The sequence below is a fragment of the Manacus vitellinus genome, unplaced genomic scaffold (genome assembly GCF_001715985.3).
Source record: "Manacus vitellinus isolate BGI_N305 unplaced genomic scaffold, ASM171598v3 scaffold_6_pilon, whole genome shotgun sequence".
Classification (NCBI taxonomy): Eukaryota; Metazoa; Chordata; class Aves; order Passeriformes; family Pipridae; genus Manacus; species Manacus vitellinus.
In genome coordinates this window covers 20678416-20692761 of record NW_021940750.1, presented here as the reverse complement: position 1 = coordinate 20692761, position 14346 = coordinate 20678416, and the positions used below count along the sequence as shown (strand labels likewise).

The following is a 14346-nucleotide window of genomic DNA, read 5'->3' as shown; positions in this document are numbered from 1 at the left end:
CTTCGTCTGTGTGCATTACCTCAAAAGGAGATAATATGTGTGTGTTGTAGTTTCCCATTTCCCATTTTTTGCCTTCATCTTTGCAAGTAATTTCACCACTGTCAGCATACAGAGCAAGACAGATTTGGTAACCAGGTCCAAAGAACCAGTCTTTCTTTAACAGAAAAGGACCAGACTCTACAGGGACCTGAAGTGTAGTGGAACATTAACTTTATTTCTACATGCAATAACCTAGACTCTCCAGTGTTGGGCCTCCCCAGGGCCAGAGCTACTCTGAGCTTTCTTTCAGTGGTTCTCACACAATCTTGCATTGTCTGACCTCCCTCCTTGCTTCATTTTTATGGCTTTTCCTTCTTTTCCTCCTTGATTTCCCCTTCAACAAGTTTCTGTGCTGGCTTCTGCTTTTCTATGTGACTGATGGAAAAGAAGGAGATAAACCAGTATTAATCTAGTAAAGTGAACCTTCTCTGTCAGGTATCTTAAAGCTGCTGAGAGGATCTTGAAGAAACAGCCTGAGGTGGGAACAGTAAGGACAGCAAAGGTCACAAATCTTCTGACTCTTTTCTGCAAGGTGAATATTACCACTTCACACATACTACAGTGCTAAAATGCATCAAGAAGCTAGATAAGCTATATCTGCTTTTCTCCATATATCAACTCAGCCACATTAAATGGCACCAGATGAAGTCTTTGCCAGCCACTGGATTTCAACAGTTTCATCTGCTTACTGCTTAACCACAGTTGTGTAAGTTGAGCCTGAAGTACTTGGGAACTCCATGTAATCTCTGATTGAAGATTAACCAGTCTATGGCACAACTAGCACCTGAGCATGGGTGCTTTTGGTATGGCACTGATATATGCAAAGGAATAAAGACCAAATGCAACAGAATAATTTGCTTGTCTCTGAAAACATTAGGAGGCTAAGAGCAAAACTGACCCATTGCTTCTAGCCTTAAAACTAGACTACAGCATATACTTAAACCCATTAGTATGTGCTGATGATGGGAATATTTGGGCATGATTAACAGGGCTTTCAGCTGATGAGTCATATGTCAGAATTGACTGAAAATCTAGGGGGAATTTTGGGTCCAATGACAAGCAGTTTAGCCTGCAGCGACTGACAGCCTCTGAGGAGTTTGCTGCTGAATGCTCAGGCTCTCAGAACTTGGACACGATTGCTACAGGCACTAAGAAGAGGCACTTTCAAGAGAATGAAAAGTTCTGTAGTTTGAAGGCAAGTTTCCAGGGAAAACTAGGTCTCCTAAGAAGAGGGATCAGAGAGCAGTAAAAAAAACAAGAGTCCCTGAGGATAGAGAAAAAGTTCTGAAGGCACAGATATGCTGTTGTTGCAAATCTTACCCTGGCTTCAGGGGGAGGACGGTGTTGAGCTGATGCTTCTCACGCAGGCTAACGAGAATGAATGAAAATGCCATTCAGCTCTGAGGTCTCTGCACTCTCACAGCAAGTTTATCAAATAGGAAAATAAGACTAACTTCTAGTTTGATTCAACAGAACTTCTAAGCATACAAGGTGTTTTTTCATCTACCTTTTACTTAGGTAAGTAATCGACTGGCCAAAACCATATGTCCCTTCACATCCCAAGGTGAAAAAGGTTATATTTATTTAGTGTTGAGCCAAATTAAAATAAGAAAGACAAGCCAGGACAGTAAATGGAGTCATTCACATACCTATAGTCCACAACTGCTGTCTGATTCCGGTCTAGATTGTGCACTAGTTCCCCAATTTGGACTCAATCCAGTGGGATGATTTGTTGCTAAGAGAAGAAGAGAAGTGCTAGGAAACCTGGGTAATTTTAAGCAGAAAAATCCTCCATATCAGTCTGGGGCCTGGCTATCTTTTAGTGGGTGAGCAGATGGCCCTATGCATGGTGGAAAGGATGCAAAAAATCCAGAGTGGTGGTGAGGAGGCAGTTTCACTCTTTTTAATTTTTGTGTTTTTTTGTAAAAGAATATCATGGCTGGCTGACTGTTGCTACTGATCCCAAGCACCATGCTGTTTTTGTCAGGAAGAGAACTGTCCTTTCCATTGTACAGGTGAGGGTTTAGGTGCTTTTCCCCCCCACTTTCACATAGCAGTAAGACATAAGTATCTATCAATATCCTGTATACCCCATACAAACAGTGGATGTCTGTCCATTGTCACTGATGCCATCTGCAATACTTATTGGGTGTCACAACACTTCCGTTGGTCTCCTTCAAGGCTTAACTTTGTGATGAGTGAATTTTGCCTTTTAGCCTGAACAACGTCACCAGAAAGGCTGGCTGGCAGCTGTGCTGCATCAGAAGGGTTCTAGAGCAGTACCCTGACAGAAGAGGATTCTGGCCATGCTTTCAGAGGCACACCTGTATCATGGCTTTCCAGAAGGCTGCCACAGGAATCTTCATGTTTCCATTCTCATCAATAATCCTAAAAAAGTCTCAGAGTTGTAGGTTGTGCTCTTTCAAATAGTTCTAATAGAAGCAGAGATAAAACATGAGCATAACCATGAAACAGCCACTGATACCTGCTCTCCCCTTATTCTTCCGTCACCCTGCCTTTACTCACCCCACCACTGAGAGATATGAGTTCTTTATTCCTTACACAGTCACCACATTGCCAGAACAAAGTCCTTTTGTTCAGGTTAATCCCATTCTTCTCAGTTATACCTTCTTCTCCTGCTACCTTGAAATGAGACTCAGTAGTAAACCTGTTTTTTTCCTGATAATTACATATGGTTATTTGGTCTTCATCCCAGTAGTCACTGCTTGGTTAGGCTGTCTAATCGAGACGGTTCTCTCCCCCAGGTCTCTAATCACTTTAGTTACTCTTCTCTGCATTCCACCTCTGTTTGAATGGGGACATGCTGAATACCATAATGGCTATTAAAAACTGCAAAGTATGATAGTGCGAGTGTCACTAGCTGTGAAGCACAGCAGCACTGTTTGATGTGAACTAACAGCCCAAGCTTTTGCTTAAGTTCATCCCAACCCTTATCTACAGCAAGACCTCATCCAATTAGTTGAAAATCTGCACAGCAGTTAAGAAACACAGTAAAGCTGGTAGTACAAAGGTGTTATTTAGCTCAGCAATGCTCAAGTGCTTGCGTTGGCTTCCGCAAGGAGGACAGCACCATCTGCTGCTATCCATGGATACTGCAGACCTTGAAAAGCTACGTAATGTCTATTTAGGGCAGTATTTGCTTGTAATATCATATCCTATTTTTCTGCAGGACATTAATTTTGATGCTAAAGCACAACTGTCAGTGAAGTGTTCTATGAAAGTCAGCTGTTGTGGTGGGCTTGTGATGAGGAATAAACATTAATTAATCAATTAATGTGTTTTACACAGGAAGCAAACATCTATTCCCATTCCTTTTTTCACCCTCCCAGTGCTCTCAGATCCCAAGGCAATAGCTTCTCCTGAAAAGCAGAGGATTTGCTTAGTCAGTCTGCGTGAACTGAGATATGTGAACATCGTGACTGTCTTTGTAAATTTACTTTTCTGAAGGAACTTGGCTGAATTTCTGACTTGAAAGAAAGCTTGCCTTTCATCCTCCATCCCTCCAAGTATCTGGGGCATGTGTACTGTGTACAGGCAGTAAGGACCCAAATTCAATAGCTCACGTGCATAATTTCCATGGGATTTGGATACTGTTGGGGATCTTGATGATACAGCCTTCAACCTCACTGTAGATGACATCTAGTTCAGGACGCATTTGACACACCAAATCCTTCAACTTGTTGAAAGTTTCATTCACCAACTCATTCTGGCACACAGGGTCAAGGAAAGTGCACTCAGCATGGACACCCAGAGGACAACAAAGATTTTCTTGTATTCACAAATACATTAATCATTCTCTCCTACAGATGCTGCCTTCTGCTATCTCTGCTCTTCACTTGCAGGAATACCGTGGAGGTTTGACCCTAAATAAGTGTTCATCTTTCTCTTTTTCCATGTCTGAGAGAGAAAGATCTACTAATTTATGCAGAAATTAGCTTAATGCAAGGTCATCACTGAAGATCTCTTATTTTTGGTGATTCAAGTAATTCATGTTCATCTCTGAGACAGTTCTCTCCATTCTGTTAAGATGCAGACTGCAAGTTGAACAGTTAATGGCCTAAATGTGCCATAGAGCTCTGCAAAAATGAAAAACAAATCACTCAAGACCTTAAAGGATTAGTATCTCCAGCAATATAGCTTTATAGCCCAGACAAGAAAGATGATCCTATCTGGGGAGGATCCAGGTGTCTCCAGATGAAAAGAACTTTTCTCAAAGCTCTCTTTCAGTGTGTAACTGTAAGAGGAAGCTCCAGTGAGCAGTAGAAGACCTGATATTTGTTTTTTCCTAAGAATTTCAAACAGGGTAGTGACAGCTCAGCATTTCAGAGCTCACATTGTAAGTTTTCTGTTTTAACATTTACTGAATGGGGAGCAGCACAGTGTCCCAGTTTAGAGGTTTGGAATATTAGAAAGTAAGCTATCAATGCAAATAGTATTGATGTCACTGTAAATTATTCTTCTAAATTTAAGTTATGACAAATGTGCATTTGCCTTGATTGATCTTTTAAAGACATGACTATGATTTTGTTCATGCCCATGATGACAGGGGAATTGTTTCATGTATTATGTTAGTTATATACTTATTTGTTGGAAATTTCAAGTCAGTTTGGGAAATTCATGAAAGCTTCTGTTTCTGTCATTGTGGAAGGTTTCCACATGCATCAAGCACTGTATTTTTTCCCCGAAAGTTAATTTACAAAGTTTCCCAATGCATTCTTACATCTTCTTTTTAGAAACTTAAAATCCATTTTTCTTAAGATCCATTTACTGTGTAGAGTAACAGCTCTTGACTGTTATTACTCAATAACAGTCTTGAACCAGTCTGGGTTCAGCTGGGTTTACTACCTTTCATTCAGCACCAAGGGTTTTATGGATGCAGAGTGGCTCTCTGAAGAAGCCATTCAGACATCCTTGCACCATGCACACTAGGAGAGTGACCTAGTCCTGGGAATGAAACACAGGAAAGCCCAAGCTGGCTCTGCTCTCTCCAGGGTTGCCAGCTTGGCTTGAGCCCATGGCAAAGCTGGTGGACTGCCAGTGCCACCTCAGAAACAGCGTAGCCAAAGCACGTGTCTGGCCTAACAAACCATGCTGGGATTGGGTGACACCTGGAGGGAGCCAGCCTGGGTGTTCCTGCATGTTTGACACAGTCAGTCCAGTTCAGAAAAACAACACCCAGACAGCTGAAAAGCAACAGTAATTTCTTTTGTACTGCGATGCAGAAGATGAGCATTTGCTGGCTACTTCGATTCACAACTTTTAGAAAATGTTTGGTTGTCAGTATCTGCAAGTTGGAACCCTATAAAGAGGAGATTATGAAAAGAATGTGGGGAACAGTCATGCTTAGAAATGTTGTTAGAAGGAATAAACTTGTTAAGATGTGCCTTTCTATTACTTTGGCATTGCTGGTGCTGTCAAACCCATGGAAAGGTTTCTAGATATGATCCTTATTCCATGTACCTCTTATAGACACAATAATTATTCATTCTTTAAAAGTCAAGATAAGCATTTATCCCTGAGAAAAGGGGCAGAAGAGGCTTTTGTTTATATTTTCCCTTAAGTTTCCTGTAAAAGATTAAAACCTTTACTAATTTCTCAAAGGTTTAAGACAATGGAAGGTTGTTGGCCCTGTATATTTACAATTATTCTGAATTGAAATGCAAGACTCCCTACATCACATGTGGAATGAAGTCTGGCAGACAGATTAGATGTTTGCCTGCAACCATTTGATTGGGATACTGAAATGTCATTGTAAATTTATGCCATTGACCATTTATCTTGTGAAATGCCAGGTAATTTAGACTTTTTCAATGGTGAGGTGAAGAGAACAACTCTTTAACCTTAAAAAGCAGAAATTCGTAGTGAGATTTCTTGAGTGCTTCCTCTTGAAGAAATGCATTTTAATAATTCCTTTTAATTTATCAGATTTTAGCTAAAATTTATTACTGTTTCCAATTTTTTAATTGTTTAGGTTATTCGTAATAAAACTAGAGGAACCACATCTACTGTAATGCAGTCCTCTACCCCCATACAGCCTGTTTTAGTTTTCCTTTGCAGAGTGAGGCCTGACTCCTTGCAGACTTGGAAAATAATTCTCTTTGATCTTAATTTATGCAGGAAAAAATTTTTACCCTAGAGGAACGCCTGTTCTTCAGATGATCTCTTTTGAAAGCACTCAATACTCTCAGGAAAGACTATAGGTGAATATTAGTTATTCTGCTTATTTTTAGTTTCTTTCTTTAATATACTAACCACAGGACAAAGAACACATGCAGATGTAACTTAGATACAACCCATTACATGAGTGTCCAAAACTGCCTGTGAACTTTACTTTTACCTTGTTTCAAGCATGAACATATTATTTATGTCCCAAATGTAATTTTTGTGAAAATGCTCTTTCCTTTAATCATGCTGCTCCCAAAGGTGGGTGGAGGGCCCTGAGGCCCCTGACACCTTCTGTAACTGCTCCCATGAGGAATCAGTGCATAGATGGAAGTGCCAGGACTGGACTGATATGTGCTCGGGTCTTTCCCCTGTGTTGGTCTGCAATGCAATCCCTGCCCTCACTCAGGAGCATTTCTTAGAAGCAGCACATGAGGTTACAACAGCATGTGTTATGCTCCAGTGTTGCTACAGAGTAGCATACTAAGATTTGTCCTCTTTGATCTCTTTTTCCTTCCTCACCAGCCTTTTAATATTTGATTTGTTTTAGGGTTTTTTTGTTGGTGCTTGCTTTTTTTTTCTTTTCTTTTTTTTTTTTTTTTTTAATAGAACTGCTTTGCTTTCAATGCCTTGAAGCATCCATCTTCTTCTATTCCTCACACAGACTGACAGAGTATCAAAGCACTTCACAGTATCTAGCATCTTAGGCTACTCTGGAGGAAGACAGCTCTGGGGATGGAGAGAATTCATCCTCCAGTGGGAATTCACTTCTTGTTCTTGTTCTGCTATTACAAAATGAATGGGAGTGAAATGTGGTGAATCTGTAAGCACCTTTTCTTCCCATTCTTCAGCAGGGCTGTAGAAAAACTGTGGTCCCTTTCAAGGGGTGTATCTGTTGTCTCACCACCTCTTGTCTCTGTTCCACAAAAGTCTGCAATGCAGTTTCCAAGTGGGGTTACCTTCTCAGTTTCTCTATCTCTTTGTGTGAAATTCCACATATCAGGTCCCTTACATCTGTCGTGCCGGAGGATGTGATGTGGATCATGTTCAGTCATGTGATGGGGAGAGGCTGAGGCAATGGGCTACGTTTGAATGTGTGCTTTCTAAGAGGATCCCTCTGGATGGAGGTGTATGCCTCGGGAGATTTCCCATACTGTTGGTTCCTATTGGCAGTGCAGAGGATCAGAGCTCAGGCTGCTTGTCAACCTCTGGCCTACGAGGTCTGGCTATCTGGCATTACAGGGTTGGCATTGCCAAGTGCATCTCTTAGCGTGTGAACATCATCTCTCCCCCACCTTGGACTTCATGTGCAGTCCCCGTTCCCACTATTATAAAGAAAACTTTCTTTGTTACTGTTGGCCAGCAGAAGACATGTCCTCCTTTAAGTCCTTTGTGCTATCAGCTCCTAAGACAATCTGTATGACTATGGAGAGAGAGGAATGCCTTGGTGTGAACTAGTGACCTTACCTCAAGCAAGGTTAAGAGCCAGGCAGACAGGCATGTTTATTTATATAATCTAAAACATCAGTGCAAATGACTGATGGAGTTGCAGTGATTCACAAGGACAGGGGTGTCCAGAGACAGGCTTACATTAACAGATTTAAAGATTACTCTCAAGCCATTTGCAGACTCTCAGGATGGTGATATTAGATCTAGCTGAGGATGCAGCTCATACGCAAGCTGACTTTACTGAGCTGAATTCCCAGAGTCTGATCTTGGATTGAGAAGACATGTTAGCTCTCAACCCTAACCTCTGAAGCCATCTTGGCTAGTTGTTTAGTTTTGCCCTTTCCAGGATTATTGATTCCTTGATTCCTAGAAGGCAGTTTTTGCCATTCTTTTTCCAGGACTTGATAATACTCTTCTACTTTAGGTAGTGCTGTGGCATTGCCCTGTTGTGGAAATGACAGTTTATCCTGTGCTTGAATAAATTCTTAGCAAATGATTTACATTGTGAAGGAGGAAAACAGAGAGAGGGAGGATTTCTTATATTAATAGACACTGCCTGTTTTTCTCACTGTGAAAAATGGCTGGATTCTCCTTGCCACATCTAAAATATCAAGACTCACTCTGCTTATGTTTGATTAGCAGAGGAGAAGAATTCAGTTTCATATAGTAACTGTGCCCACCTGGATATGTGCCAGTGCCAATGCCAATTCACATGCATTGCACACCTCACAGTGTAAGTTCTACTTAGAGCAGGGTATGTGTGAATTCATTTGTGTCTACTGTGACACTGGGAGGGAGAGGACTTGCTGCCAACACTTGCTTCTCATTCTCAGAGAGAATTTCTCATCCAAATTTTCCATGTATGGGAGGTTGGATGGGGACAGATGGTGAATTTAGCTGACTTAAAAATATTCCTCCAAGAAACAAAACAGAAAAGAAACTGATTCTGCAGTAATATCTGCTGCTCCTGCTTCAAGTGGGCTGGAAGGAGAGAAGAACTGTAAAACCTTGAATTTTGGAGAGGCATTTTTCTAGACTAGGAAGGTCACAAGTTTCAGTACTGATCTCTGTGTTGCCTGCAAGCTTGTTCAAGCAGGGGCACAGTGCCTTGTCCCCACTTTAGTTTTAATTGATCCATATTTCAAAGACATGGACTTTTATTAGAAAGAGATACACATCAATAGAAATACTGAACCAGGAGAAGGAAAGCATTAATTAAACTAAAGGCATTGTGTTACTGCAATGCTCAAGGAACACTGGATGCTCACAGCACATGCTTGTGGCCTTTATGGTAGCAGGTGTGTTGAACATACTGGGGAAAGAAGAGCCCTCAGATATTCATGCAAGTCTTTTACAGTGTAGTAATAGCACCTGAGATTACTGAAATACTGCTTTGTTTGCTTTCCCTTTCAAGGGCTACTAGCACACTCTGTATCTCACTTTGTCTGAACAGACAGATTAGGCATTTTAATTTTATTCCTTCCTAATCTGTTTCTCTCGCTGTTTACTGTGCAATGACTAAAACCATTAGGGTTTGGGCTACTTAAGAAAAACTGAAATAGCTCCTGAACTTTGTAATCAGAAGCTTACAATGAACAACAGTTCTGATTCTATGAGATTTTAGTAGAGTGCAATTTTATGCTTTATACACCCTGAGGGACTTGTTTTTCATCTCCTTTCTCTCTGACAGACTGCTCTGTTACTGTGTTTTCTCATCCTGCATGTGTGTTCTCATACATTAGTTATTGTTGCTAGAGTCACCTGTGGTGATGAGGGTGAGTCTGTGGGCCATCCAGGAAGCTCTGAATCTGGGTGCCCTGGCTTTTGTAGTACGAACCAGGTCATGGGGCATTTTTGCTAGGGAAGGAAATACATGTTCCATCAAGTCCCCCAGTGCCTGTACTCCTGTGTCCTGGTTTTTGGCCAGGACAGAGTCAATTTTTCCACAGTAGCTGTGAGGGGGCAGACCCTGGAGGCATGTCTCCGTCTCCAAGCGAGAGGCACTTAGCGGAATTATGCCAGGAAATCATGTGGGCATTGCCAAGTGAAATCATGCCAAGTGAGTAGCAGCTTCAAGATGAGAAGGGTCTGTTACACAGCCAGGGCTGCAAATGACCTTGGATTTCAGGTAACTCACCATTAATGCCCAAGCAAAGTATGGTGCAGTCTCCTCTCCAAAGTTGTTTCCTGGAGTAAAAAAAGTATGTTAACAATGCGCTGATCTATCCCTTGGTGCTGTGTTGGGGTCTGCAGAAAGTTGTGCTTTTAGGTAGAATCCCCAGTTCATCACGGTCCATATCTGGCTGTAAGAAGTTGCGATGGGTTGACTTTAGTTGGACACCAGGTGCTCACCAAGACACTTTGTCACTCCCCTCCTAAGCAGGACAGGAGGGAGAAAATAACATAGAAAAAACCTATCTTGTAGGTCAAGATAAAGGCAGTTTAATAAAGTAAAAGACCATACACTGAAGCAAAGGAAAGGATTTATTGTCTATTTCCCATCAGCAGGTGATGTCCAGTCACTTCCTGTGAAGTCAGGCTTCAATATACATAGTGGTTGCTCTGGAAGACAAATGTAATAATAAATGTGCTGCCACTTACTGTCCCCACTCCTCCCTCCCACGCCTTTCTCTTAGCTTTTAGTGCTGAGGAGATGCCATATGGTATGGAATATCCCTTTGGTCAGGTTGGATCAGCTGTCCTGGCTATGTACCCTTCCAAGATCTTGCCCACCCTCAGCCTAATGGTGAGGGGGGATGTTGGAGAGATGTTGGTCAGATTATGTGACTAGAACATCTGTTCTAGAACAAGCACCAATCACAAGTATTGAGGCCATGTTGCTGAGAACACAGCTGCATTGGGCAGGACACAAGGATGAAAGTCTCAAGGATGAAAGATCACTTCCTCCCTAAGATCTTGCTTTATGGTGAACTTGCCACTGGCTGCTGCAAGAGAGGAGCCCTGGAGAGAAGATACAAGGACTCCCTGAAACAACATCTCAGCCTTGGCCATATTGATCAACAGAACTGGTCTACTCTGGCCTCCAATTGGGAGGTCTGGAGACACACTATCTTTAACCCTGCTGATGCTTTTGAGAAAGCACACAGGATCACTCTCGAGGAGACAAGACAATGCAGAAAGAATCGTGTCTTGCAGAATATACCACCTAAGGAGTCTTTCTGCTGTGCCTTTTGCAACCGGACGCGTCTATCTTGTATTGGCCTTTTTAGCCACCAGCGTGCTTGTAACAAATGTGGGTAGAGCCCTTCCCAAATCTTCGTTCGTGAAGCCTAGCCATGATACCTCAGTTTCAGATCAAAGGAACATTCCTACCAGTTAATATCTGAAAGTCTTGCATTATTCCCTTAATTTATTTAGAAAAGTTTCCCCATGTCATATTGGAGAATGAAAGTTCCTGACCAAAATTTTTTTTCCGTTGGCTAAGCATAAAGTGGAAAGACTTAGTTATGGAAATTATTGTTACATCTGCTAATGAAGATAGCACTTCCAGACTCACCAGACTGCCATTACATACACACTTCTGCTTTTCAGAAGCTTGTACTTTTTAAAAGTAGCACAGCACAAAATACCATGATTTTCAGAATGTGAATGTTTTTGCATGGGAACAGCCACTATTTAGTTAAAATCTTAATGGAATGAATTTGTTTTCTTTCAGATGATTGAACTTGATGAGCAATAATTTTGACTCACAAACTATGTCAGATGGGGTACCAGTTCTTGAAGGGAGGAATTCTCTCATAGCATCTCTGCTGTGCATATGGCTCCTAACAAAATGCACTTTTCTAACTCTAAATGGATGATGGTTGTGTTGGACTAGGAGGACAAAAAGATAAACAGAGACATGCAAAAACATTACTGCAAAGTTAACAAAGAGGATAGTTTTCTTAGTTCAACAGATGCTGGGCATTTCCTCCAAACCTTAGGAAGCATTTCAGGTCTTGAGCAAGACTGTGATCAGGGGATGTGACAGAGCCATGGCTGTGGCAATTGCACATAAAAGAGCTGTTTTCTTGGAGAGTAGGACTTTCTGTTGCTTTGTGCCAGCCTGGAGACCCAGGTTCAGGTCCCAGCTTCAATTCGGGCATCTTGGGCCTGTCCATTGTTGGGTGTAGCACATACCTATGCAGAACCCAGAGTGGGATACCAGTCCCTCTACCCCTATCTGAGGCCCTGTATGGGTTAGGAGAACTGAGGACTTGTGACCCATGGAAGAGCATCAGTTGCTCTTGGAGTTACTCCATGAAAGGCCATCAGTTGCCACACGGAACATTTCCTGTGCAGAGGATTAGAAACATTAGGGATACTCAGAGTTCCAACGGGGAAGATACAGGACTTTTTCTCCCACACTGTGTACTCAGTGATGACTTCCAGGCCTGAGAGAGGCCTAAAATTCCTACTGTTCTTGAGAACAGTGGCTCCACTGTTACTGGCTACTCACCACCATAACACTAACAGTGACTTTGACACCTTTGAGTCCTAGACCATGGTGGTTCAGATATACAAAAGGCTTGGCCAAACTTTGAATCAAGTGTAAGACAGGCACCACCTTCATCAGCCTGCATGCATCTGCAAAGGCCTTCCCAGGTTCTACAGAGAAAAAGTATACTGATGAGTGGTGCATTAAGTGTTGTCCCTTCTCTTTTAAATAAATTAAGAAACTTAATAAAATTAAGGAACACTATGCAAAACCAGTACAGTTTTACATTTTAGGAGTTATCATCCCCTGGTTCTCCCCATCCCTTTATCCCAGACCTCCAGGCATTAATGTGCCCTCCTTGCTTCTCCATTTGGCGTCCAGTGACTTGCTGCAGCTTTTCACCAGTCTGCAATGTGACTGAACTTTTTTTGGTGTAACTGAGAATTCTTGACATCGGGGAAAAACATTTTCATCTTTTTTTTTTTTTTTAATCTTAATTGAAGCACGCAGCTGATATTGACAGCAGAAGTAGGGCAGCTCAGAACATTTTGGCTTACAACCAGCAGGAAGGATCCCAGCATTCTCATCTTGGCCACTGGGTGTTGTTGACACAGCTGCAGCGAGACGTATCAGTGCAGCTGGAGGCTGCATTTCCACAAAAACCTGTCATTTGGATTTCCTTCATCAAACCCCATACTTAGAGCTCATATTTCTCCATGTTGTTATATGCATTCAATGGTCTGACCTCAAGAAAAATTCCCCTCTCATCAAAGCCATTTTCAGTTCAGTTTGAAGCCTCTAACAAAACAGTCCTTGTTCTTGCATTCTTATGTTTTTGGATTTCCCTTCCACTTATAACAGGTTAGAAAGTTCTTATCCTAAATTATGGATAAATCTTACTGTTACAAAAATGACTTGCTTAGCCAGAGGACTGACTTCATGAGGCAGAAAATAAAAGGAGAGCCACCAGAAAAGTTTAGGATGGTTGTGGCAAAACCATGGTGTGCAGACCCTAAGTGCTATGCAGTGTTTCATCAGGAGTGCACAAACAGGGCTGCAGTCCCATCCCTGGTTTCAGATAGCTGCTCCTGATGCCCAGACAGTGGTCTGGGCTGGCAATATTGGCTATTAATGACTAGAGGAAAGAAAAAGGAACAAAGAAATAGCTGTGGTGTGTAGAGAGCAGTTGAGGGAAGATACTGGACATCAAAGGGAGAACTCTTAAGGGGAAATTCATTCCTGCCTCTGTCTTTATCAATTGCCAGACTACATGTGGTTGTCAGAATTCTGGCAGGATTGTGTCCTTGGTCTCCATTTTGAATACATACCAGTTAGTAGGTACAGCTCTGGCTGTAAGGGAAAGGATAGTGAGGGCAGATGGTCAGAAAACGTTCAGCTTCAACCTCATGGTCAGTGTCAGGGGCTTCTGTGGCCTTCTCTGCTGAGGCATCAGCCAGAGACACAGACTCCTGAGACTCACTGATTTTGACATCTCTTCATTCTAGTCTGCCATGAAAAAGATTCAGTTTGTCAATGCAAGCCCAGCAGAGATGTGACTCCTGGGGTGTGATAGATCTTCCACTCCTCTCACTGAAGCCCCTCTTCAGCACGTTGCAGATGTACTCCTGCTGCATCTCTGCTTAGTGCCCACCACTCCCTGCACATTGTATGCATGTGGTGCTGGCCCCAGTGTGGGGATAGGCTCACTCTAGTGCTTGGAAGTGTTTGAAAAAGGTCTTCTCAAATTCTTCAGCCCATGTGCAAGGAACTCACAGTTCTCCCACATTAGGTCTTTGTTCCCTCACAAGCTGCCTTTCTCCCCTTTCTCAATTTCTGAGCCCACCAGCCAAAGCAAATTTTTCATCTTCATCCCATTTCTCCACAAGTGTACAAGCCAAACCCATGCCAGCTTCTCCTGCCGCTCTTGAAGTGACTCACACTTCCCAGGCACTGTTGGCTGACTTTCTGATCAGTCTGGGAATGCTTTGCAGTATTCTTCCTGAATGGCAGAAGAGAAAGCATTTGAATGGTACTGTCCATTGGGACTGAATGTAACTAGAATCACTGGGAGTGATACAGCTTCTCTTGCCCACAATTCATAATTTATTTCACAGTTAGAGAGAAGGAGAATTTGAAAAAAATCCTTTTTAAGAGGAATAAATGCATAAAAAATAATGAAGTGTGATTTTGCCAAAATAATTTCTGGCTAATAGCGTAATACATATTTTTTTTTCTTC

At 42.1% G+C, this 14346-nt stretch overlaps 1 protein-coding gene across 1 annotated transcript; it reads right to left on the bottom strand.

Annotated features, from left to right (window-relative positions):
* Positions 1-338: 338 nt before the first annotated feature.
* Positions 339-13743, bottom strand: LRRC74A (leucine rich repeat containing 74A). Its single transcript, XM_018082134.1, is given in 7 exon segments — positions 339-414; positions 1689-1774; positions 2364-2471; positions 3624-3655; positions 3658-3766; positions 12131-12279; positions 13701-13743. Coding segments are annotated over 7 exon segments (603 nt in total).
* Positions 13744-14346: the final 603 nt, after the last annotated feature.